Source organism: Felis catus, chromosome B4 (assembly GCF_018350175.1).
Source record: "Felis catus isolate Fca126 chromosome B4, F.catus_Fca126_mat1.0, whole genome shotgun sequence".
Lineage (NCBI taxonomy): Eukaryota > Metazoa > Chordata > Mammalia > Carnivora > Felidae > Felis > Felis catus.
The window spans coordinates 103,057,792-103,083,539 of record NC_058374.1 but is presented as its reverse complement, the minus strand read 5'-3'; the positions used below and the strand labels follow the sequence as shown (position 1 = coordinate 103,083,539).

The 25,748-nt window shown below is 34.3% G+C and overlaps 1 protein-coding gene across 9 annotated transcripts in view; it reads left to right on the top strand.

The window, feature by feature from the left end:
* PPP1R12A (protein phosphatase 1 regulatory subunit 12A) overlaps nt 1–25,748 on the top strand; it is a 162,042-nt gene that overhangs the window by 97,901 nt on the left and 38,393 nt on the right. For 5 of the 9 annotated variants that reach the window (XM_006933907.5, XM_019835266.3, XM_019835268.3 and 2 more), the window contains exons 9-15: nt 4,123–4,244; nt 12,813–13,028; nt 14,981–15,075; nt 15,886–15,990; nt 16,875–17,042; nt 17,437–17,613; nt 24,627–24,717. In XM_006933907.5, the coding sequence (XP_006933969.1) occupies nt 4,123–4,244; nt 12,813–13,028; nt 14,981–15,075; nt 15,886–15,990; nt 16,875–17,042; nt 17,437–17,613; nt 24,627–24,717 (974 nt within the window). The remainder of the gene's footprint in view (nt 1–4,122; nt 4,245–12,812; nt 13,029–14,980; nt 15,076–15,885; nt 15,991–16,874; nt 17,043–17,436; nt 17,614–24,626; nt 24,718–25,748) is intronic. The other 4 variants (XM_019835270.3, XM_006933908.4, XM_019835271.3 and 1 more) reach the window with 3 other exon arrangements.

Here is a 25,748-nt window from a genome sequence, read left to right as displayed (position 1 = left end):
TCTGTGCTGACAGCTCAAAGCCTGGAGCCTGCTTCAGATTCTGTGCCTCCCTCTCTCTCTGCACCTCCTCTGCTTGTGCTCTGTCTTTCTGTCTCTCCGTCTCTGTCTCTGTCTCTCTCTCTGAAAAAAATAAACAGTAAAAAAATTAAAAAACAAAAAACCAAAATGTTGCTAAGCAGATAAAGGCCAGCTTTGTTGCCAGGTAGTGTGTGTGTCTTATTTATTTAGTTATTTTTAACGTTTGTTTATTTTTGAGAGAGAGAGAGAGAGAGAGAGACACACACAAAATGCAATCAGGGGAGGAGCAGAGAGAAAGGGAAATAACAGAATCTGAAGCAGGTTCCAAGTTGTCATCACAGGTCCTGACTTGGGGCTCAAACTCACAAACCGAGAAATCATGGCCTGAGCTGAAGTCAGACACTTAACCAACTGAGCCATACAGATGCTCCATTTGTTTGTTTTAAATTCCTTTTTTTTTTTTTTTTTGAAACTTACTAATCCTACAGGAAAATTATTTTTTGGTAATACACAAAGAGTTTTTTATAGTCATATAAATGGCTAGATTCTATTCCCCAGGTATATAATTTTTAAATTTATTGCTGTCATATTGCTGGTCAGGTGAGTCAGCATATCTTTTGCCTTGGTGACAGTCTGGGTAAAATTGGAAACTAAAGCAACAGGTAATCACTGAGTATTATAATTCATTTTTATAACCTGCTAATTAAAATGTTTCTAATTATAAAAGTAAATTATATGAGAATGGGCATGCACAGTGTTTAAGAACACAGGCTGATTCATGAGTGTAATTGTATTTGTGGTTAACTTATTTAATCTTAGATTTCTCCATAAAAATAGGATAATAATACTTTATATGGATACTCTATAAGAGTGCTTCATAATAAATGCTAGCTTTGCATAATAATTTTATAAAATTCAACTCTACTAGTTTAAATATGATCAATATAAATGCTTACTTAATACCATTTCAGTTAAATTTGTTCTGTTTCCCTTATTTTATGAAAACTAGGAAATGAAATGACATCATTGATACTTAAATTCACTCAGATATTTCACAAGTTTTAAAGTTATTTTTATACGGTTAATCTACCCCCTTTGAGATCTGCTTTGGCCCCCAATGTAGTAAAATTCGTCATTACAAAACTAAGTATATGTACATATGCACAAGAAAACTAGAACTAGCACGCAGATCTTTTAAGTAATGTGTGAGGTCTATTACTACTTACATAGTAGAATTCAAGAATCCAAGCATCTCACAGGAATTTCTGCGGGTTTGTTATCTAATACATTCTTAATTGGCCCCTTCTATACAATTTACTGTTCCGTGTTGGACATTAGGGAACTATTTAAAACAAACAAGACTTCAGATTTAGGCCAGTCTTGCCATTAACAAGCAAGTCTGACCTCTTTTGGTTGAAATTTTCTTTCTTGTAAAATAAGAATTAGACCAGATGATCCGGATAGTTCTTTAAACTGTACTATTTTGTAACTATAAATAGAACTAATTGCCATCAAATTGCATTGTATTCTGCGTTTGGAGTTTAAGCATACCAATCACTCTCTGCTCAGTTTCTCACTGAACTAACTTTAAATATCCCTCTGAAGTATTGTACTATCATAATTTTGTTCTTCCTGTTGATAGTGGTTGGTTGTGCCAGGAAAATTTGACTCTATCTCAAGAATTAATCCTTGTAAATGCTGTATGGTTTGCTCTGTCTCACTCTTTTAATATCAACAAGGTTTTATCATACTTTATTTGGCAAGCTTCAGAAAGCAGTCATTTCCCTGTAGAGCTACAGCTTGATTTGACAATTTCTAAACTATTTTTTTCTACTTTTTTGTAAGGTTATTTCCTTGAGAAACTATTTGATGTAAAATAACTATTTTGCTGAATTTTCTTTCATAAATTATTTACTGAGTTTGTTTTTTATGAGTGTTATTTTCCTCATAAATCAGCTGAAATTAGGAACTCAACCAAAAGTTTAATTTCCTTCCAAATGATTTATAAATTTTAGAGGTAGTTGAGGGAATGAGGAGGGAAGCATATTTTTGCTTTCAGGTTGGTTTGTTTGTTTTCCTCTAGAACTTGACACTTTTATTCTTCAATGAAATCAAATTATAGAAGGACTTTAACAATATTAATAATGTTAAGTTGGATGGTGGGCACTTGAGGTTTGTTTCATTATTATTCTTTAAACGAAGGCTAAATGTTTACATACATGTATATACATTTTAGCTTACATGTGTAGATTTAACTAACTGGAAAGCAAATTTTTAAACCGAAAGAAAAAGGAGAAAAAAATCATTGAATTTTTATCTTGTTTATTATTTATTCTTCCTACAAGACTGTAAGCTCTATGTTTATTATTTATTCTTCCTACTAGACTGTAAGATACTTGGTTTTTTCATCAACTGATATATCCCCAGTATGTAGGACAGTAACTTAAGGACCCAGTACCTAGCACTTGAAATATGGAAACATTTGATAAATACTTGTTGAGTTACTCTCCGGTTAGGTGGACTGTTTTCCAGGATGATGGTCTAATAGATTATGCATGATTTGTACTTAACTATGCCAAATAGGCTTGGCTTCTGTTGAATAAAGAGGTATTGTTTAGCATTGAGAATAAAGTTTATGAGACTGAGTTTAGCTCATTTACTTTATTCAAAAAGCTAAGACTTTAGTGATTTTTAAATGTGTCACTTTAGTCTTGTCCTTTGGTATAGTTTGAGATATGATGCTTTTCACCCTATTAACCTCTTGTGGATATTTTCTTAGTCACAAATAGAATTGAATGAATCAGTGCAAATCAGAACTATTTAGTGAAAGTTTATACTTGCCCTAAAGATAAGAATATTTTAATATTGTCTACTTATAAAGTATAACAGCATAAAATAATGATAAGGGAGAAAATCATTTTGGAAAAGTGACCTAAAGGAGGAAGAGAGGTATAATGAAAATGAGTATCTCTTAGGGTTTTAAAGTATGTACTATACTTCTTCCCAAAAGTGTAGAATACCACCTGTCCTCCCCCATTTTGAAACTAAAGAAATACTTTAAAACTAGATAAATGATCTTTGACCATTTGAAAAGTAAACCTTTCTGCCCCATTTATAAATTACTGTTAATTTATAGATTTAAATTTATAGGTAAATTTTTCAAATACAGTCTGAATTTTTTCTAGCATCAGATTGATTTTCATTAAATTTTCAAAAATCTTTTTCTAAGTAATTCATTGTTAATTAGAAATTGTCTCAAGGGGCGCCTGGGTGGCGCAGTTGGTTAAGCGTCCGACTTCAGCCAGGTCACGATCTCGCGGTCCGGGAGTTCGAGCCCCGTGTCAGGCTCTGGGCTGATGGCTCAGAGCCTGGAGCCTGCTTCTGATTCTGTGTCTCCCTCTCTCTCTGCCCCTCCCCCGTTCATGCTCTGTCTCTCTCTGTCCCAAAAATAAATAAAACGTTGAAAAAAAAATTAAAAAAAAAAAAAAGAAATTGTCTCAATACATTATGAAAAGAGATTTAAATCTTAATTCAACTGATATTCTCATTTAAGTGTAGACTTTTTAGTGGTGAGCAGGCATGCTCCTTATGACACTTACGCATACTATTTGACAGGAAAATAAGCTGATTATTAACATAAAGCAGTTTTTAAATTTCTTGGAATAAAGACGAACTGTGAGTTTTAAATAAGCAAGGTAAATTGTAGATGTATTAGAAAAATTGCATAGCTCTTGTAATCTTTTTACTTACACTTAATATTTTATGTACTTAATCTTTATACTTACACTGTATTCATGCATTCAACTTAAATTTTTTTTTTATATTTTTATAGTGTTAAAAGTACAAAAGTCAGATTCCGTTTTTGCTTTTTATTCTTAGAAGCTTTGTTGTTTGTCATCATGTTCTGTTATGTATTTCAGCATACATATTGAGGCATTTCTAGGAACTCCTTGAAAAAAATCACTTGTTAAAAGGGATAAAAATGGTAAAAGACTTGAATTAACAAAACCTTAAGCAAAAATGAATATAAAATACTGTTTATCTGGACATTGAAGTAGTCCATACCAACTCTTGACTCCATGTTTTTTTGTGTTTTTGTGATAGATAAGACAAAACCTATGGCTTCTGTAACTAATGCCAATACATCTAGTACACAAGCAGCTCCTGTAGCTGTTACAACACCTGTGTCATCTGGTCAGGCCACACCTACGTCACCTATTAAAAAGGTAAGCCAAATTTTTGTTTGCTAAAAATACATCTATTCTGTTTAAGTACTAAAGCATTAAGACAATTCTTAAATTTGTATACTTTATTCCAAAAGTAAAGCTTAGAACAAGAATGTATTTTTCCTTTTTAATTTGACTTGAGATTTTCTTTGAACCATATTACATTCTTTTTTTTAATATAATTTTTAAAGTATTAGTTTGCACATAAAAACTAATGGCTTTGTATTTTTTATTTGTACTGAATTTTTGAGAAACATGGGTTTTGTGTCCTTTATCCCTGTTGATAAGTAAAGGTACATTTTGTTAATTTCACATGTGTGTGAGTTAAGCACAAAAAATACTACCACAAGTCAAGGACAGAGCTAGAATCTAGATTTTCCTTTTTGTTTAGTTTTGTTTTTATTTAAATTCAAGTTAGTTAACATTCAGTATAGTATTGGTTTCAGGAATAGAACCCAGTGATTCATCACTTCCGTATAACACCCCGTGTGCATACCAACAAGTGCCCTCCTTAATGCCCATCATCGATTTAGCCCACCTGCCCCCCTCTCCCGCCCCGCACCTACCTTCCCTCCAACAACCCTCAGTTTGTTCTTTGTAGTTAAGAGTTTCTTATGGTTTGCCTCCCTCTGTTTTTATCTTATTTTTCCTTCCCTTCCCCTTGTTCATCTGTTGTGTTTCTTTCTTTTTTTTTTTAATTTTTTTTTTTTTTTTATGTTTATTCCTTTTTGAGAGAGCGCAAGCAGGGGAGGGACAGAGAGAGAGGGAGACACAGAATCTGAAGCAGGCTCCAGGCTCTGAGCTATCAGCACAGAGCCCAATGTGGGGCTCAAACTCTCGAACCTCGAGATCATGCCCTGAGCCAAGTCAAATGCGCAACCAACTGAGCCACCCAGGTGCCCCTCATCTGTTGTGTTTCTTTTTTTTTTTTTTAATTTTTTTTTTTATTATTTTTTTTCAATGTTTATTTATTTTTGGGACAGAGAGAGACAGAGCATGAACGGGGGAGGGGCAGAGAGAGGGAGACACAGAATCGGAAACAGGCTCCAGGCTCTGAGCCATCAGCCCAGAGCCCGACGCGGGGCTCGAACTCACGGACCGCGAGATCGTGACCTGGCTGAAGTCGGACGCTTAACCGACTGCGCCACCGAGGCGCCCCTCATCTGTTGTGCTTCTTACATGGAATCTAGATTTTCTAACTCTACAGAGCACTAGATTTGCAAGTATGGTATGCCATTAAGAGCATGATCTCTGATGTCAGACAAAGCAGAGATCCACACCTGAACCCCTCTCCCCCTTTATTAATTGTAAGGACCTTAAGCAAGTTACTGTCTTCTTATCTGTCAGGGGAAAGAAAGACAAAACAAAAACAAAAGAGTAAGTTAGCATTGTAAGTGTTGGTTGAGAGAGAGCCTGGCTAGTGACAAAGTACTCCCACAATGTTAGTTTCATTTCTTCCTCTTCTTTATTCTGTTCTCCACGTGGGCTCTGTCCTTTTGCTTCCTTTTCTCCACCAAACAGTGCTTTCCAACTAGTTTATTGATATTTTTAAAGATTTTGCTTTTCCCTGCTACTCCAGAACCTGTACTTCATTTGACCCAAATTAAAGATTACAGGTTTTGTTTTATTTTGTGGGGTTTTTTTTTGTTTTTGGTTTTTTTTTTACCACCTCTCTCTCTTTTTAAAGGCTTCTCCCCACCAACCCTTACTTGTCTTTAATGAGCGTATTCATTTCCCTCTCTGTTTACATACACACGCACACACGTATGCACACATATACACACACTTTTTTGTGGAAACATTTAAGAATTGAGTGCAATCAATATAACACTTTACCCCTAAATACTTGAATATGTATCTCCTAAATACAAAAACATTATCCTTCATTCCCATACTAAAATGATCCTATTTAAGATATTTAACTTTGATATAATACTCTGATCTGTGATCATTATATACAAACCATAGTGAAGATTTTTTCAGTTGTCCTCCTACTAATGTTTTTCTGTTTGTTTTTTCTTGAAATCAAGGGTCCACTGAGGGATTGTACATTGTATTTAACTGTCATGTCTGTGCCTTTGGACTTCTTATTTTGTTGCTTATCTGACATTATTTGGTTTGGGTGGGTTTGATTTTAAATTCCCATAGGGTTTCTATTATGTTGTCAGTATTGCTAATTTTGGATTTGGCTTCAAGTGATCAAAATGTGAACCCTTTAGAATAATAAACTAGAGAAAATCCATACCGCTAGTAATGATCCTCTTCTAAAACTCTTCCTAAGGAAATTGGTATTGTGGGTTCATAGTAGTAGAAATGCATGGATTTCACTGGTACAGTTTGAATATCAGGAAACTATATGAATGATTTATCTTACCTTCTGTATTCCAGAGCTGAGGGCTTCTTGAAGTTAGGTAGAACTCATGTTCATAAGATCATAATTATATATGCTTAAAAATGAAATTTTTCAGGGGCAATCTCTCTGCAGAATTTTCAAGATGATTATCATGGTATAACTGGAGTCAACATAGGCTGCTTTAACTAAACTTATTTAATTCTAGAGTTCTTCTCTACTTCTTCAGTGATTACCAAACTTTAGCTTTTTTGATTTATTATCTGTTAAAACTATAGGATTATCAGAAGTTCGCAAGAAGCTCCATCCCTCTGAAATATCTGGCCAAGAAAAACTGGCTCTCATTCTTTTGAGTATTTAGCTAAGCAGTCTCTTTCCTGCTATAGTCAAACAATTACAGTGGACTTCTTTCAATCAACTATATTTTTCTCAAGCATAGCCCCAAATTTAATAACTTAATTGCTCTTAATATCTGTTAGATTAACCTCTTTGCTGTAAAAATCCTTGTTCAGAATTACTTCTGATTCTGTAATTAAATTGATCTAATAACAAGTGTTTTCTATGATTTGCATATTTAGAAACTCCACTTTATTCTCAATTTCAAGCATCATAACTTACTTGGAAGATTATATTGTTTCAGTCTTAAAACCTTAAGGGTTTTGTAGCCAAATTTTATTCAAATCAACAAAGTTGTGGTATACAGAAAATTTGAAGTATTATTTTAATGGATGGAGCAATCTTATTTATTTTGTATGACTTTTTAAAGCCTTTTATTTTGTTCAGTGGTACTTTGTAATGTTAATTTAGCATTTTAATGTTTCTAAGTTAGTTTCAGGAATTTTCTTGTAACTTAGAGACCTAACAGATGAATTGCCTTAGATGAATTGTTAATCTGTAAATGCATCTTAAAAGATTTTGCAGTTAAGAATTCTATTTTTAGATTCTCACTCACTACTCTGCTTTTGATATTTGCACAGAGGTATGCTAAGTTTTGTTTTCTCCACCATTGCATAAACTATATATAAATACACACTCATACACTCATGGTAAGCAATAGATCACAAAACAGAAGCTCTAAAGCAGTATTAAATATCACTTATATTTTCTAACAACTCAGGGTGGCAGCTACAGAGAAACATAGATATATTTGCTTTAAATGATTTTCCCTTAAGTTCTTAACTCTTCAGCTAAAATTAAAGAATATTTCTGTAGCAGTAAGATCAGGCTTATGATTTGTGGAGATGTTTTCTATAATACCATCAGTTTGGTTTTATGATTTAAAATTTTAACAGTAGGGGTGCCTGGCTGGCTCAGTTGGGAGAGCATGTGACTCGATCTTGGGTTCATGAATTCAAACCCCACGATAGGTGTAGAGATTATTTTTAAAAATAAGTAATCTTTAAAAAATTGTTTAGTATTTTTATTTTTGAGAGAGAGTGCGAGTGGGGGAGGGATATAGAGGGAAGGGAATAGGATCCAAAGCAGCTCAGCACTGACAGCAGTGAGCCCAGTGTGGGCCCAAACCTATCAACTGTGAGATCCTGACCTGAGCCAAAGTCAGATGCTCAACCAACTGAGCCACTCAAGCATCTCTAATCTTTAAAATTGTAACAGTAAGTTTATATACCCCTCTTTTGTCAAAATAAATATTTTTGGTTGGGGCTCCTATGTGTGTCTTGGTCAGTTAAGCATCCAACTGTTAATTTCGGCTCAGGTCGTGATCTCATGGTTCATGAGTTTGAGCCCTGTATCGGGCTTCGTGCTGAGTATGGAGCCTGCTTGAGATTTTCTCTCTCTCTGTGTCTCTCCCCCGCCCTCCTCCCTGCTTGCTCTCTCTCTCTCCCCCGCCCTCCTTCTCCCTGCTTTGCTCGCTCGCTCTGTCTCTCTCTCAAAGTAAATAAAATAAAAAACTTAAAAAATAAATATTGTTTGGGATCTCAGAAAAAGATTGCCTACTTTGTTGTATGCACATAAATTCTGATAGGGTAAACTGTATTTACTTTACTAGATGGTAAAAATTCAGAATTTTCTTGGAATTAAAGGCTTTGGTTAATTGAATCCAATTAAGTATAATAATAATTTAATAAAAAACTGTGTACTGTGGTATATTGCAGTATGCCAGTAGAAGTGTACAAATACAGAATGATGGTTTAAAAATGAAAGAGATCATATTTGATTTGAGGTAATAAAATTAGAACATTTGAGATCTTGAATGAGTAAGTAGTATTTCAACTAGCAGGAGAGTTTGTACAGTTTCCTGAAAGGAAAAAAAGAAACAATGTGAACAAAGTAGGGACAATGTAGAATCTTTTGCAGGAAAATAAATTGTTTAGTTTGATATCTAGAGTACATATACAAAGTAAAACAGGAATAGTAAAGCCAAATTGTGGAATGTCTTCATTTCTCTGGTAACATTTTTAGTTTGATGGATAGTAGCGAATCAGAAGATGTTTAAACAAGGCCGTGAAAGAATTATTCTTTATAGAATATAATTTTGGTAGCAACGTACAGGTGTATTTGAAGGTGAGAGACTAATTGAAAGACGATGTATTAGAAAATCATTGAAGTTGCCCAAGATGATAAAAAAATAAACTAGACAAGTGGCAGTTCTTAGCAGGAGAAGAGTTTCTCCTCAGAAGGAGAGGAGTTTCAGAGACTTGGCAGCTAATTTATAAATGAAGGACGATGACAGAGAAGAAGTCTAACATGGCTATGAAGTTTCAAACAGGGAATTGAAGAAATTTATTGGTGCTACTAACAGAATTAGGGAACTGAGGGAGAGCCAGTTTGGAAATAAAGGTGTTTGATTTTAAGTATGTTGAGTTTCAGGTTCCAGTTGTAGTTCTAGATGGTCCATTCTCCAGGTAATTAGAAATTTAGGACTGGGAATTTAGGAATAAGACTCAACTAGAAATAATAAATTTGAAAATAAGCTGAGCACAGTTCATATTGAGCTTGAGGAAGTAGAAAAGACCCTGTTCCCAGCCTTCAGAAGAAAGTAGAAAGAGAAGATGAGAGATCTGAGAACAGGCTCTTGAAATGCTTGTGTTGTAGGACTGTGCTGACAAAAGCAACAAGGCCAAGGAGGGTGGGCAAAAGAGTAAGAAAGTCAAAACAGTGTCCTGTTAACAAAAGCCAAAAGAAGAGTTTCAGGGAATAGGTATAGTTGAATATTTCAGAGATACTCATTTACAGACCAAGTAAAATTGAAAGGTACTTTTAAACACATAAACCAATAAATCCAAATTCACACTAGGCAGAATGGGGGTAGATCAGTCATTACAGTGCAAGAAATGTCCATTTTAAATTGCTAATACTGCTTCATTTTTCTCAACTCTAAAATAGCAGTATTAATAGTATTTCAGTGGGTGGTTGTAAGGATTAAACAAGATAACTCCTGTGAAGCACTTAGTTTAGGGACTGGCAGGAGTAAACATCTGTTAAATGTTAGCTTCTCTTATAACATTCAGTAAATGTTAGGTTATCTATTTTATCATGGAGGCGTAACTTTGTTTCCAGTTTTGGGGAGGTTCCAAGGCAGGGATTAGCAAACCGTAGTCGGGTGAAACTGGCCTATTACTTGTTTTTGTACAAGTTAGAATGGTTTTAATATTTTTTTAATTTATTTTGAGAGACGGAGTGCAAGCAGGGGAGGGGCAGAGGGGGAGGGAGAGAGAGAATCCCAAGCAGGATCTGCGCTGTCAGTGCAGAGTTCGATGCGGGGCTCAAACTCAGGAACTGTGAGATCTTGACCTGAGCCGAAATCAAGAGTCGGCTACTTAACTAACTGAGCCACCCAGGCACCCCTGGTTTTAATATATATTTTAAAATTTTTTCTAAATGTTTTTACTTATTTTTTTTTAATTTTTTTAACGTTTATTTATTTTTGAGACAGAGAGAGACAGAATATGAATGGGGGAGGGACAGAGAGAGAGGGAGACACAGAATGGGAAGCAGGCTCCAGGCTCTGAGCCATCAGCCCAGAGCCCGATGCGGGGCTCGAACTCACAGACTGCGAGATCGTGACTTGAGCTGAAGTCGGACGCTTAACCGACTGAGCCACCCAGGCGCCCCTGTTTTTACTTATTTTTGAGAGAGAGAAACAGAGACAGACAGAGCAAGTGGGGGAGGGGCAGAAAGAGTGAGGGAGACACAGAATCCGAAGCAGGCTCCAGGCTCTAGGCTCTAGGCTCTAGGCTCTAGGCTCTAGGCTCTAGGCTCTAGGCTCTGAGCTGTCAGCACAGAGCCTAACGCGGGGCTTGAACTCACAAGCTGTGAGATCATGACCTGAGCCAAAGTCGGATGCTTAACCGACTGAGCCACCCAGGCACCCCAAGGTTTTAATATTTTTAAATGGTTGGAGGGGAAAAATCAAAAGAATATTTTGTAACCCAAACTTAAATTTCAGTATATCTAAATAAGTTTTATTAGAAACACAGCCACATTTATTCTCATGTATTACCTGTACTTTTGTACAACACTGTGGATGAATAGTTACAACAGTGACTCTGTGGTCTGCAAAGCCTAAAATTCACAGTCTGGTCCTTTACAGAAAAGTTGGCCAATCTCTATTCTTGGATGGTCCCTATGAGTTTAGACGCAGAAATCAAAAACTGGTCATCTCAGTGTCTGTATTGTTGTATAAAATGTTACAGAGATTCAGTGGAATCCTTAATGTTTTGTTAATTTTTTTCACAGTGCCACTTGGCCGAAAGAAGTATTTGTTTCTTTTATTAAATAGTTAAGTGCAAGTAAGTTAACAGTGGCAATTTGTGCTGTGTCCAACAGATGTCACTGTGCTTTCTCTCAAAACTTGAAAGTATACCACAGCGCCCTTGTGATTTTATTCTGGCATCCCTGGAATGCCTCAGTGCACTGTATATCATGAGGCTATTTATGAACTTATTGATAGGAATTACTTACAAGAAGTACCAGAGATATCTTACCATCATAATAGTTTTGTCTATGAAGTAGCCCTCTGACATTCTGGGTGCTTAAACAAGCAGGCACTCTGAAATGCTAATTATATCAAACTTTGGCAATAAATATGGAAGAAAGTGTTTTTTCTTTCTTTTTTTTTATTACCCATATCCTATGCTTATAGCAACTAGTTAGTTGCTATATTCACCCATCTGTTCTTAACTGTGGTTAAATATTTAAACAATGAAGTTCATGAAATGAACTAAAGACAACAAATGTTTCATTTTTAGGGCCCTTGGAAACCTTGAAAATGAAATATTTGTACAAAAGAATAGTTTTTAGTTGAAATGTTAAAATTAATATTTGGTGGTAAAATCAAAAAGTAAGTTTAAGGCTATGATACTAAAAATATACTGAATTAAATATTCTAAGCGGAAGATAACATCACTTATTACTTTTTGTTGATTATGCTGGATTAAAAAAAATTCTTAACCCAAGTATATAAATGAATAAAAATAAAATTCAAATGCAGTAGTCTGTTCATTCAAGTACTATAATATTTGCTCCATATGCCTTTAATTGCTTTAGAAATTTCTTTATTAGATTCTTTCAGATTCTTTCTCTTATGCTAAATTAGATTTGTTCCCAGTTACTTTTAAGATTGGATCATTACCCAGTTATTGGGTTTTGTTACAAAATTCTTTTAAACAGAAAAAAGTATGTTTTGTTTATAACTTCCTTTTTTGTTTTGTGCTTTCAATCTTTATCTCTTTACCTGTCTTATTTTAATTGGCTTTAGTATGATTTCATTGCTCCTATCATGCCTGTGGTGGAATCAGTAGATCCTGCATCATGGAGGCAGGGCTTGCGCAAAACTGGCATTGTTCTTGTGCCCAATAAGGGTGAAAAATCCATGGTGAGGCATTCCTATGTGCAAGGATTTATGAGGTTACAATATAACAAGTTTAATATGAATATTGGTTCCAGAGATGCATGGTTTTAAAGTCCTTATGGTGTGCTCATTTCTGTCCTCTGTATTTGCATTATAATTTTTCTGTGTGCTATAAAGTGTGGAGTGTGTTTTCTTAAATCTAACTTTTGGAAAGATAGTTCTATTTTTTTTCCAGTTTTAGATCTTTACATTTTTTACTAAGACATTAACCTACTTAGTAAAAGTGTTTCTCCTGAAACTATTAACTATAATTTCAGACATATTATCTGTAAATTTGTTATTTCCAGCTTAAGGATTGATCAGTGTTGATAATTACGTTTTCTTTTCCTTAAAAATAAAATAACAGTTTCCAACCTCAGCTACAAAAATTTCTCCCAAAGAAGAAGAGAGAAAAGACGAGTCTCCTGCATCTTGGAGGTTAGGACTTAGAAAGACTGGCAGTTATGGCGCACTTGCAGAAATCACAGCATCTAAAGAGGCTCAGAAAGAAAAAGACACTGCAGGTGTTATACGTTCAGCTTCGAGTCCCAGACTCTCCTCCTCTTTGGATAATAAAGAAAAGGTGACTTATTTCATCATCTGGTTTCTATCAACACTCTAATCATTTGTTTTCCAGGAACATGAAATCTGATAGATTTTCTACTTTGTGTCATTATTAAATTTGTGTATCAACTTAATTCACCTGACTTAATGAATTTTACATGATAATACAAATAGACCTACCTTAAACAAATGTCAGTATGGAATTATAGGCATACCTCAGAGATATTGTGGGTTTGGCTCCAGACCACTGCAATAAAGCAAGTCAAATGAATTTTTTGTTTCCCACTGTATATAAGAAATATATTTATATAAGGCACCTGGGTGGCTCAGTCAGTTAAGCGTCTACCTCTTGATTTTGGCTTAGGTCATGATCTCATGGTTGTGAGATTGATCCCCGCGTCAGGCTCTGTGCTGGGTGTGGAGCCTGCTTCAGATTCTCTCTTTTTAGGCCCTCCCTCTCTCTCCCGTATGTATATGTGTGTGGATACACACACACACACACACACACACACACACACACACATACATATATATATATATATATATACACATATATATATATGTCCACATACACTCTAATTTTATGTATATTTTATACTCATATATATACTCATAAATTTTATATATATTTATGCTGTAGCCTCCTAAGTGTATAATAGCATTGTGTCTAAAGAAAATGTACATACCTTAATTTAAAAATATTTATATGCTGACCATAATTTGAGCTTTCAGCAAGTTATAATCACTGTAACAAATATGATAATAATGAAAAGCCTTGAAATATTGTGGGAATCACCAAAATGTGACATAGAGACACAAAGTGAGCAAATGCTGTTGGAAAGTGGCTTGGATAGACTTGCTTGATGTAGGGTTGCAACAAATTGCAAATTGTAAAAACCACAGTATCTGTTAAGTGCAATAAAACAAAGTATGCTTCTGTAAGTACTGGGAAGATCAGATTTGCTCAAAAAATAAATTATGAAACTATACTTAATTAAACAAATGCTTTATTCCACTAGACAGTTTATAATAAAATATATTGGGGGCATTTATTTTAGAATTTATTCTAGAATGTAATTATACTCGTAAGTTGCATTTATCTAGCATCTGCAGTTTTATGTCTGCTACATCAAAAGCAACCTCCTTTTAATCAGTAGTTTTAATAACTGTATTTGAAGGATAGTATTAAATTATATCAAATAGAATGTATGCAGTTTATTCAGATATATTTTATATTGCTGGATTATTTCTTTTCTATATTTCCAACGCTTGTACTTTTTTTTCATATAGTTTTGTCCCTCTATTTAAAGTGTTTGTTTCTTTGTGTCAGAAATCAGAAATAGAATTTCTCATCAAGTAATTTTAAAGTTTTTTATTTTGTATAAGTTGATTGCCTAATTATTTTCCAAGTACTTGATGCCAGTACAGTGGGAATGTATCATACCATTGCTCCTGCAGTCTCAACTGGATTTGGATAAATATAACTTAAGTATTTTTTGTTCGGAATATTTTAACGTTATATCAAAGTAATGAATAACTTACATAGCATAAATAATTAGGACTTACCAGTTAACTATATTCGAGACCTTATTTCTCTGGAAAAAAATAAGAATATTTTATTGTATTATACTGTATTACCTTACATAATCTGTTAGGGAAATTTAGAAAAAGTCATTAAAATGGGAATTTTTTTCCTTATATTAAAATATTGTCTAATTCTAGATTAAAGGAGAAAGAAAAGAAAATCGGTTTGAACAGGCTGTCCTCTGGCACTTAAAGTATTTAACTATTAATAGACATTAATTTTAAAGAGTATAGGTAGAAGCTGTGGAAATACTATAAAGTAAACTGTTATGGTTGTATAATTGTAATTGTATAATTATACATTGTTGAATACTCTTTCCTTAGTACTTTTAGCAGTTCCTGTAATCACAGATTTATTTTTCACTCATTTTTTTTCCTGTTGTGTAGGAGAAAGATAGTAAAGGAACTAGGCTTGCATATGTTGCACCTACAATACCAAGACGACTAGCCAGTACGTCTGACATTGAAGAGAAAGAAAACAGGTGGATTCATTATGATTTGCTTTATGTTTTTACTATGAAATCTTTATTACCTAGCATGACAATGAAAACATGAGCATTGTTGTAACTCTGTGGGATATATGGATTGTGGGAAGAACACCAAATAGAAGGTCCTGAGGAGATGCAGATTTGTATATTCATGAAATGGCAAAATCAAAACAAAACACATTGTAGTTGGGACAGTGGTGCCAGATGAGGTCACAAACTAATCTAGTACAGACTCTCCAAATAGTTGAAACCCACAGAAAAGGAGAAAGAAAGGAGAAAAAGCTCTTAATCACTGTCAACATTTTAGTTTCTTTCTTCCTATTTTCAGCACATGGGGTATGAGAACTTTAAAATATAGTTGTAGTCATGTTATAACATCCAGTTTTGTGTCTTGACTTTTTTTTTTTTTTTTTTTTTTTTACCTCACATCTCATACGTAGTCTTATGTGTTCATACATATCTTCAGTAAGCGTTGGTTTTCATCAGTGCATTATGTTCCATAGAGTAGGTCTGTTGAGGTTTAAGTAACTATTTCCCCTCTCCAAATATGGACATTTAAATTGGTATTTTATGATCATAAGTAAAACTTCTGTAAATATCTTAATTTTCCCCACTGTAGTTAGGATTATACCTTAGGGATAGAATCTTAGAACTGGAATTACTTTCATTTCTTAATAAATATTCCAAAGTATTTTCTTAAGGGATTTTACTAGTTTCTGCTCCTACTAATGTTTTTTAATAGACAGCTTTCTTAATCCTGTTTTAAAATTATATACCAGAATTTGAAAGATACTCTTTTCACAGAGACTCTTCAAGTTTACGAACGAGTAGCTCCTATACAAGAAGAAAATGGGAAGATGATCTCAAAAAGAATAGCTCAGTTAATGAAGGATCAGCTTACCATAAAAGGTAATATAATTCTTAAGTAACTTTTATGCATTCTTTTATAAGAATATGAGACAGTTTGTTTGGAGCCCTCAATTTAATATCATTAAGAAAATACGTGCTTTCATTGTTTAAATAAAACGTCATTTAAAAGTCCAGAATATATATTTAGAGGTAGATGAAAATTTGTTTTTACTTTTATATGTATTATGTATAATTAGATTTGATATATTAGGAAGCATCTTTTAGATTGTAGCATATTTAGAAGGAACTCCTTATATAAATGACTAGAGAAGTTGAAATAGATCAGTGTCTTAATTGATCTGGGCATTATTTAGTGACCTGGAAGTTTCCACTTTTCTTAGAACTCAGAGAGATGGTAATTTCTTGAATTGAAATGTTGGTAATGTCATATTGGAGAGGAGGGGGGACAAAAACCATAAATATTTTCTCTGTTAAAAACAACCAAAAAGAAGAGTAAAAGAGCAATTATAATATAGGCATGGGTCACTCCTAAGGATGTGACTCATTGCTAAAATACTTTTCTTCAAAAAGGTTGATCTTAACTTTTCCTGAGTAAAACCAGACCTAAGTGTTTTGCTCAGACCCAGCCTGGCATGACCATATGGTCTGTTAATAGTTCCAGAAACGTAAAATATCAGATCAGAACATGTTTGAGTCCTGTCCAGGGAGGTGGGAGGCAGTAAAATGATACACTACCAAATTAGTGAAATCATCTAGACTCTAGCAAGTTGTAGATGCAACTCTTGGTGCTGGAGCCGGTGGTGTATTTAGGAACACAGTTTTTTAGATTTTTTCCTAGCCTTGTGTATCTGTGTAATGTATAGACCTTAACTGTAGACTACACATACAGACACATCCTATATAGATATGACTCTTTCCTTCAGTTGCTCCTTTGGTAGAAGACAAGATGATTTGATTAGTTCTAGTGTTCCAAGCACCACATCAACACCAACAGTTACCTCTGCAGCTGGGCTTCAGAAAAGCCTGCTTTCCAGCACAAGCACTACTACAAAGATTACAACGGGTTCTTCCTCAACAGGCACACAAAGCAGGTGAGTCACAGATAACATTTTGTGTTCAGGCCTACTGTGTGCTTATGTATGTGCATGCATTTTTGTTTAGAAGATTGTGGGGCTCTGGATTTTTTCATTTACCTTTTAAAATTATTTACAAGCAAAAATTGGTTCCAAAAAGAGGCAATTATGCATGTCTGGGGAAAAACGAAGTTCTTGAATTATTAACTTTTCTTGAATCAGGCTGCTTAAAATGTAAATTTCTCCCTTTGACAGCTCTGGGTGAGACTTCTGGTTCATAGTTCAAAGATGTCTTGCCTCATGTTTTAAAAAAATCCATCCCTGTAGTCACATGTTTCAGCTGCTAGAAAGTGCTTTCATTGTTTAGCTGTTTTCCTTTTCTCTTTTTGTGTTGCTGCTTATGATGCGATAGTACCTCAAATCGTTTGTGGGCTGAGGATAGTACTGAAAAAGAAAAGGACAGTGTTCCTACGGCAGTGACCATCCCTGTTGCTCCAACTGTTGTAAATGCTGCAGCCTCAACCACAACCCTGACTACAACTACTGCTGGCACTGTCTCCTCCACATCAGAGGTCAGGGAGAGACGCAGGTGTGTAAAGGTCCTAATAGAACTGCTGATGTATCTTGCCCAGTGCTGAAAGTTGTTTGTTTTGCCTCTTAACCTTGTCAAGTTGGTGACCATCTCTTCAGTAGGTTAATAAGTGAAATAACCTGTATCAGCTCAGAACTACATGAACTGATGTAATTGGCAGTTACTAGCATTTAGGCTTGGTGACTCCCTCTGACAGAATACATGTTTTTGTTTCAAGGAAGTGAGCCAGACACTTGCCTTCTTAGCCATCTTCATTTTTTTTAGTGGTTGTTTTCATTCAAGATGGTTTTGTGATGAAGATCTAAACACACCCAGTCACACTTATGGAAGACTAGATGTAACATGACAGAAACAGATTTTTCATTCTTCTGTTTCCTCCTATTATTAAAAAATTTGATGGATGTTAAACTGTTTTTGTTACTTTCGAGACTTTTCATTTTAAGATTCTCTTGAAGAAAGGCTTCTTGGGCATATGTGTAAACCAAATCATTTTTAAGCACTTTGAATACGTTCTCTTAGTTTTAATTCAGTACATAAAAGGGATTCATTAATTAAATATTTTAAAGGATTTATGAATTTATTTTGTATGCTTAAATGTTAGGAGCGTTGCTCACTTCTTCATGCTGCTGCTAATTGGCTTGGAATTTCAGATGTGGAAAGGAACTTACCTCTTTTGTGATACCCTTGCTTTACATAAGAAACTAAGACCCAGAGATATTAAGTGACTTTTCCACTTTTATTTAATGAGAACTAAGGCGAGGCCCAAGATTACAGGAGAATCAGTCAAGTGTTTTTCCTGCTATAGCATGCATAGTTACTAGCTTTGAATTTTGTTTTTCCTCTTGAGAAAAAAAAAATCTTAAAAAACTAAATGTGACCTTTTTTGTATTTTATTCCTTTGAGATTAAATTAGCTACATAACTGGTGTTTTGATTTTTATTTTGTTTTGTTTGTTTACTAAAATACCAACCAGATTAACTCTGTCATAGTTCTGGCATGTAGTGTTCATATACAGGCTTTGTCTCTGGTGCTTATCAAAGTACATGGCCTGTAGTAAGTTATTAATGTCCTTACAGTAATATTCGTGGTGAATATATGAAAAGTAACAAAACATTAAATTTTTAAATGTTAAACATTTTCTTTCCTATCATTGCATCTTTATTTTTTGTCAGCATGATTATGTTTTATTACTATTTCTATGGTAAGATTTAGTGATAGTTCTATAAAACCATTATAAGCAGTTAGCATTTTGTGATTTGAACACCAGTATAGGTCATACCGTATTTTAATAATTCTTCATTTTTCTATACATTAATGTTAGTTTTAGGCTTTTGAGGTGTTTTCAAGTCAGACCACATAGCCAACAGAAATTAGAAGATCATAGGCAGCCATCATTATTTTTGAGTGAAAATCAACTTGAGGACTTTGCTTTTATGGAGTAGGGGAAGTTAAGGGGAAAAGGTTAGGAATCGTTGGTTTTTTACTCCTTTAATCCTAAGGTTAGAATGCTCTCCAGGTCAGAATTTCTTCTTCTGTAACATAAGTATTTTATTTATATAATTTTTAACTTCTAGACTTGTTGGAGAAAGTTGAGTTTCAGCTTCTTTGAATTAATCCTGGAAGACATTAAATTGAGAATTAAATATTTGGAGATATTAATAGAACAGAACAAATTTTATAGCATAAGAAACAAAATGTATCTGTTGACATTTTCCCTGGTGTATATTACAGAAATTTTGTTTGTCTTACTCATTTTCAGTGATGTTTGCAATAATAATGTTTGTGTTTTGTTTCACGTCAAGTAATTGTTTGCAGTTTTGAATACATTGTTGACCTCTTCTGTTTGTCTTTCAATTAAATTTTGTTAATGGTTTTGAAATGTGTATAGTTGAATATTTATCCTCAAAATGTATATATTATGATTTAAGTATGTATTGTGGCTAAAAAGATAAGTTAATACATCTATGCTATTTTAGGTATCCTCACATATATACTTTCAGATGTTATTTAAAGTTACGAAACTCACTATTAAATTCCACTATTCTATTCTTGAATTTGTTTTTATTGATTAGGATTGGATGAGGATTTTCTGTTTTTGTTAAGATTTCCAATGGATTAATAGTGGTAGCAGAGTGGGAAGTAGAGAAGAAAAGTTAGCTTTAAATAGCATGATAGCAAATTCTTTCATTTTTTAAGTGTTTCTAATTCTCCAGTCTTTTCAAAATACAAAGCAGTATCTTACTAACAAGTTCAAGTTTGTAACATGAATTCATGTGGAACTGTTGCTTTGTATAATTATTCTCCTCCACCTTTTTCCCTTGGCTCAGCCAGCTTGCATTTGCTCATTTATCTTCCCTCTGCAAGGAAAAAAGCTGAATGAAAAAGAAGGGTTGTTTTCAGTTTTTTAAAGATATTATTTGTTGATTACCCAAAATATAAATATTATAAATAAATATATTTCAACCAATAAATCAGTGAAATAATAAATAGAATAATTGGAATTATTAGAAAATCCTTATTTTAAAAATAATAACCTTTCAGTAGCTCAGAAAATTGTAAGCCATCTAAGACTACTAAGGAGTAAAATTATGCACCCTATATAGTTTTAAGAAAGAGATGTAGTATGATATAGTAAGTTAAGGCAGCAGTGGAGTTTGAGGGGCAGCTGGGTAGCTCAGTTTGTGGGATCAAGCCCCACATCGGGCTCTGCTGGCAATGCAGAGCCTGCTTGGTATTCTCTCCCTCTCTCTCTCTCCTCCTCCCCTGCTCTTGCACTTTCTCTCTCTCTTAGAATAAATAAATAAGCTTGCTTTCTTTCTTTCTTTCTTTCTTTCTTTCTTTCTTTCTTTCTTTCTTTCTTTCTTTCTTTTTTTTTAAAGGCAACAATAGAGGAGGGCCTAGATGGCTCAGTCGGTTAAGCGTCCAACTCTTGGTTTTGGCTCAGGTCATGATCTCATAGTTTCATGAGTTCAAGCCCCGCGTCGGGCTACCAGTGCAGAGCTTGCTTGGGATTCTCTCTTCCTCTCCCTCTGCCCCTCCCCTACTCACACTGTCTCTGTTTCCCTCAAAATAAATAAACTGGGGGGGCGGGAGGGGAGAGGCAGCAGTAGAGTTTGATATATTCTGCTATCTTTTTGATCAGCTCTTTTTAATTAAACACAAAATATGTGAATTAACTTTCTTGTCTACGTTTAATTCACAGAGGTCTGCTCTATACAAGAACCCCAAGAGAGGAGAAGGAACTGAATGCCAGATGGGGACTCTTAAAATAATAGGAAACATATTGTATATTACAAATTGATAGGCTAGATTTTTATGCTGATTTGGAGCAAATGTAAGGAAAATTTAAATGAACAGAAACCGATAGTATAAGTCTTTTGACTAGTAATTTTTATCCCCTTAACCTACATATGTTAAACCAGATATGATAGGGAGATTTAACTTTTATGGCAACTTGAAACTGTTGAAAAAGTAGTGAGGCTCATTTGAAGAGAGTGTGCTGGTTGATTAGTTCTGTTTGCAGAACATGGGGATTAAAAGAACAAATGGCAATGCAGATTTCCCTGTCGTAAACTATATGTGAAAATTTTGACCATTACATAGAGGAGTCAGATTCAGTAGTCCATGTTCATGCTTACTTTCAGAGCAGCCCTTGAAATACTGAAGTGATACATGCAGCCATCTGAGCTGTTCTAGTTTTTCTGTTTAACCAGATTTGCTACCACATTAAGGTTTCATCTTCTTTTATTCTTTTCTTCTCCTCGTCTGGGAGAAGTCCAAAAAGCAATACATTGCATAGGGACAGTGGATGCATAAGTAAGTACCAAATGAATTGCTAAAAAAAAATGGCCATTGGGCCATATTTTCCAAATTGATGTTTCACAGAGCACTTTTCCACATGTAACAGGTGTACCATAAAAGTATGTTCTACTTAATAATCTTAGGAAATACATAGTTACGGTTAAACAGGTTTCTTCCTTGGTGGTTCTCGGAGCCTTTAACATGTTGTGATTTTCCTGGAGATGGTTAGAATGTATAACATTTTCCAAATATGTATAACCAACTTCCAGAATAAACAAGCTCCTCACTCTATTCTGGAATTAATTTTCTTAAACTAAACCTGTAATAACAAGTTTATTATTACTCTTTTTCACCTTTAAAATGACTTGTCCCAGAGAAATCACTGGAGTTGTTACAAAAGTAGGGAATAATGGTTGTATCTAAATAAAAAGCTTAAAATTCACAAGAGTTCATATACAGACAAGATGAAAATTAAGAAATAGTAGGAGAAAGAGAAGTATCAAGCTTAGTGTAGCTTGAGCATTCTGGGCCATCAAGAGGACAGGCATCCTAACCAGTTGTATTCATCTCTCTGGATCTGTGCATTGGTACAGATGAAGTCATATGTTGCAGAATCTCTAAAAGAAAGTCAAACTAAAGAAATGCTGGTAACTAAAATGCTTTATGTACCCGGGGCACCCGGGTGGCTCAGTAAGTTAGACATCTGACTCTCGATTTCTGCTCAGGTCATGATCTCATGGTTCGTGGAATCAAACCCTGCATTGAGCTCGGCACTGATATAGCATGGAGCCTACTTGAGATTCTGTTTCCCTTTCTCTCTGCCTCTCCCATGCTTGCTCTCTGTCTCTCTCTGAAAATAAAAATAAACTTAAAAAGAAAGAAAGAAAGTTGTATATAGTGAATTTTTTTCTTGCCCTACACTTTCAGGAGGACAAATTAAAAGCAACAGACCAAATAATTAGAAATGTAATTTTTTAAAACATTAAAATTTTAGGGGCACCTGGCTGGCTCAATGGGTTAAGTGCCTGACTTCGGCTAGGGTCATGATCTCATGGTTTGTGAGTTGAAGCCCTGCATCAGTCTCTGTGCTGATAGTGCAGAGCGTGCTTGGGATTCTGTCCCTCTCTCTACCCTTTCCCACTCATGCTCTCTCTCTCTCTCAAATAATTAAACTTAAAAAAAAGTGAAACTTAAGGTTATAAACTTAAATCTGTACCAGTATTTTCATAGAAACCAAATTTGGTAAAATAGAACTCTTCAATGCTTGAATCATGTGGGGTGTGCCCGATTTATGAGATATATGTAGTGCTAGTATAGTAGCAAAAAGACATAATCTTTCAGGATATTCTAATGTTTATTTTTGAGAGGGAGAAGGAGCAAACGGGGGAGAAGCAGAGAGAGAGGGAAGCACAGAATCTGAAGCAAACTCTGGGCTCCAAACAGTTAGCACAGAGCCCAGTGTGGAGCTCAAACTCATGAACCATGAGATCATGACCTGAGCCTAAGTCAGATGCTTAATCGACTGAGCCACGTAGGCACCCCCAGGATATTCTAGAAACCTAGAGATGAAAACATATGGATAAAGAGAAAAAAAATAAGTTATGTCATTATGAAATAGTGCCCTAGGTTATTCAACCAAATAGAGAAAATAGGTGATATTTTCTCAAACCAGATGAAAAAAACAACTTAAGTCAAAGTAAAGTAGTGAGAGGATTTTCATCTTTCTCTAAGTTTGTTGGATGTCTCAGTCAAGTAAAAATACCCTCCTGAGAAGTTCTTGACTTACCTTGCTTAAAGTTGATCTGTAATTAGAGTAGAAGCAACACAGAGAACCTGTCCTCTAGTACTTTAACCAATAAGTAAGAGTTAGTTGATGGAATTGAGGCAACGAGGATTTTGGTTGACAAGTGACCTTGTCATCTTAGGATTCAAGGAGGTGAATCCTAGGAATAATAAATCATGTATTCTAGTTTCAGACAGATTTCTAAAAACTTAAGAGTGTGAAGCGAAAGACAGAGAAATCAAAAGGAATGGGGCTCTCTAAAAGAATTGTGAAGAAACTGAAATGATTCTAAGGAGTTGGAGGTGTGTTGTGTTCTTTGAACCTAGAGCTTTAAAGGACACATAGAAAGAATAAAAGATAAGGCATAAAACCGAGAATAAATTCTAAAGTTTGTTATGGATATATGAATAGTTTCAGGAAGTTTAAAGAACAGAACGAGTTAAAAATTGGAAAGCATAGTAAATCTAAAAAAAGAACCCTTTTAAAAAGTTGAGCTTTTTAAAGGGGAGGGGCAGGTGATATAAACTAGATAAATTAATTAACAGCATAGACAATAGAAATATTCTATTTCTGAGTATTGTATGAGAAATGTGAATTAGATTGTAATATAACTAAATAAAGTATTAACAGTTGAACTTCCCAAGTAACATTGATCATTGGAGGGAAGTTATTTTCTGTGTCTTGCATGGCTCTGTCTTTTCTTATTCAACCCTTTAATTAGTTATTAATCTCTTGACATGGACATATGCTTTTGAAATTGTGCATATCCTTAGACAGGATGGGGCATAGGCTTAGATCAAATATAGTGAAGTGATTGATAAGATTGATAATTGATAAGATCAGATATAGTGAAGATAAAGGTCAAGTTCTTTTTATATTAGAAAATCAGTAACCAAGAGTAGGATGCTGATTTTAAAGCAGTTTATGAATAAAAATACTTGAATTTTTAGATGACTCAAAGTGTGAACAAGAGTATGATGTCTGCCAAAAGCATCATTAATAAATGCAGTGACAGGAGTGCAGGGAGTGTTGCTTGCTCACTAGTCATCCCATATGTTAAATGTTGCCTTCACTCCTAACCATTCTAACCATGAAAAGACATTGACAGTCTAGAGTTTAGCCCTCACGTATCATCTAGCATGGTATTGCAGGGAACCAGCAAAGGGACTAAGAGGACTCATCACATGGCTTTTCAAAAGAAAAAAAACAAAACTGTGGTTAGGAAGAACTTGAAAAATATAAGTTAATACTGATTATTTTCAATCTAAAACTTTATCAGATTGCATTGTTGAATTTTCGTGATGAATGAAACCATTTTTGGAGACTTTTTCTTAAACTAAAATGCTTACCGTGTATTCATTCATACATTCGTATGTAATTCACAGATACTGTATATCCAACTAACAATTTTTATTTATTACTGTAGATCATACCTCACTCCTGTTAGAGATGAAGAGTCTGAATCCCAAAGAAAAGCAAGATCTAGACAAGCAAGACAGTCTAGAAGATCAACACAGGTATGTTTAATGTGTATAATATATAAAGCTTCAAATTGCCTTTCTCTTTTTCACTTCTCTATGAAAATATTAATGTCATTGGAGCACCTGGCTGGCTCAGTCAGAGGAGCATGTGACTATTGTTCTTGGAGTTGTGAGTACAAGCCCCGTGTTGGGTATAGAAATTATTTAAAGAAATTTTTTAAAAACTTAAAAAAAAAAAAAAAAGAAAAAAGAAAAGACTGATGTTAGTATATAATGTGAGGAAATCTTAAAGATTGCTTTAGTAATTCTTTCCTAGCCTTTTGTATATTACATTTAATCTAATTAATGTTAGTATTATATTTAATCTAATTGGCATACACCTTTGTATCTCTTTGCATATTTACTTTTTGTTTCTTAGATGGTGTCTGGCACAGAGTACTCGATGCGTGTTAATGAATTAATATGATGTCTAATAATTAATAAAGAATTCTGTAAATATTTGGAGTTGTGGGGAATAGGTCTATTGTATTAGGTATTTCAAACAGCTAATGTGCAAGTACCAGGAAAATGTCACTCAGTCTAGTTAGCATCTCCTTAAACTCTTTGCCATTCTAATTATATCTACTATATCATTTTGTGTCTATCCTTTCCCATAGTTGAGGTGCTCCAAAGTCCAGATTCAACTCCTTGATCCTTACTTTTATTAGTATTTCATTTCAAGCTGAACTGTTTGTTAAGGTCTTAACATATTCTTCCTGCCTTTGTACCTTTACTTTTTGAAATCTCACCTGTTCTTTAAGGCTTATCCTTTAAAAATTATTTCTTTACTGAAATTTTTTTCAGTAAATACGTATGTATGTGTTTATACATATGTATTATACATATATATACATATATATGTTATACATGTTGTATGTATATATTTATGTTTTTACATATATATATATAAAACAGAAGTACATATAAATTCAGTGTATAAACAATGTATATATCAGCTTTTCCTTCTTTGTACTTCTTAGGAATATTTATATTCATATTCATGTGATAGTACTGTCATCTCCTCCCCT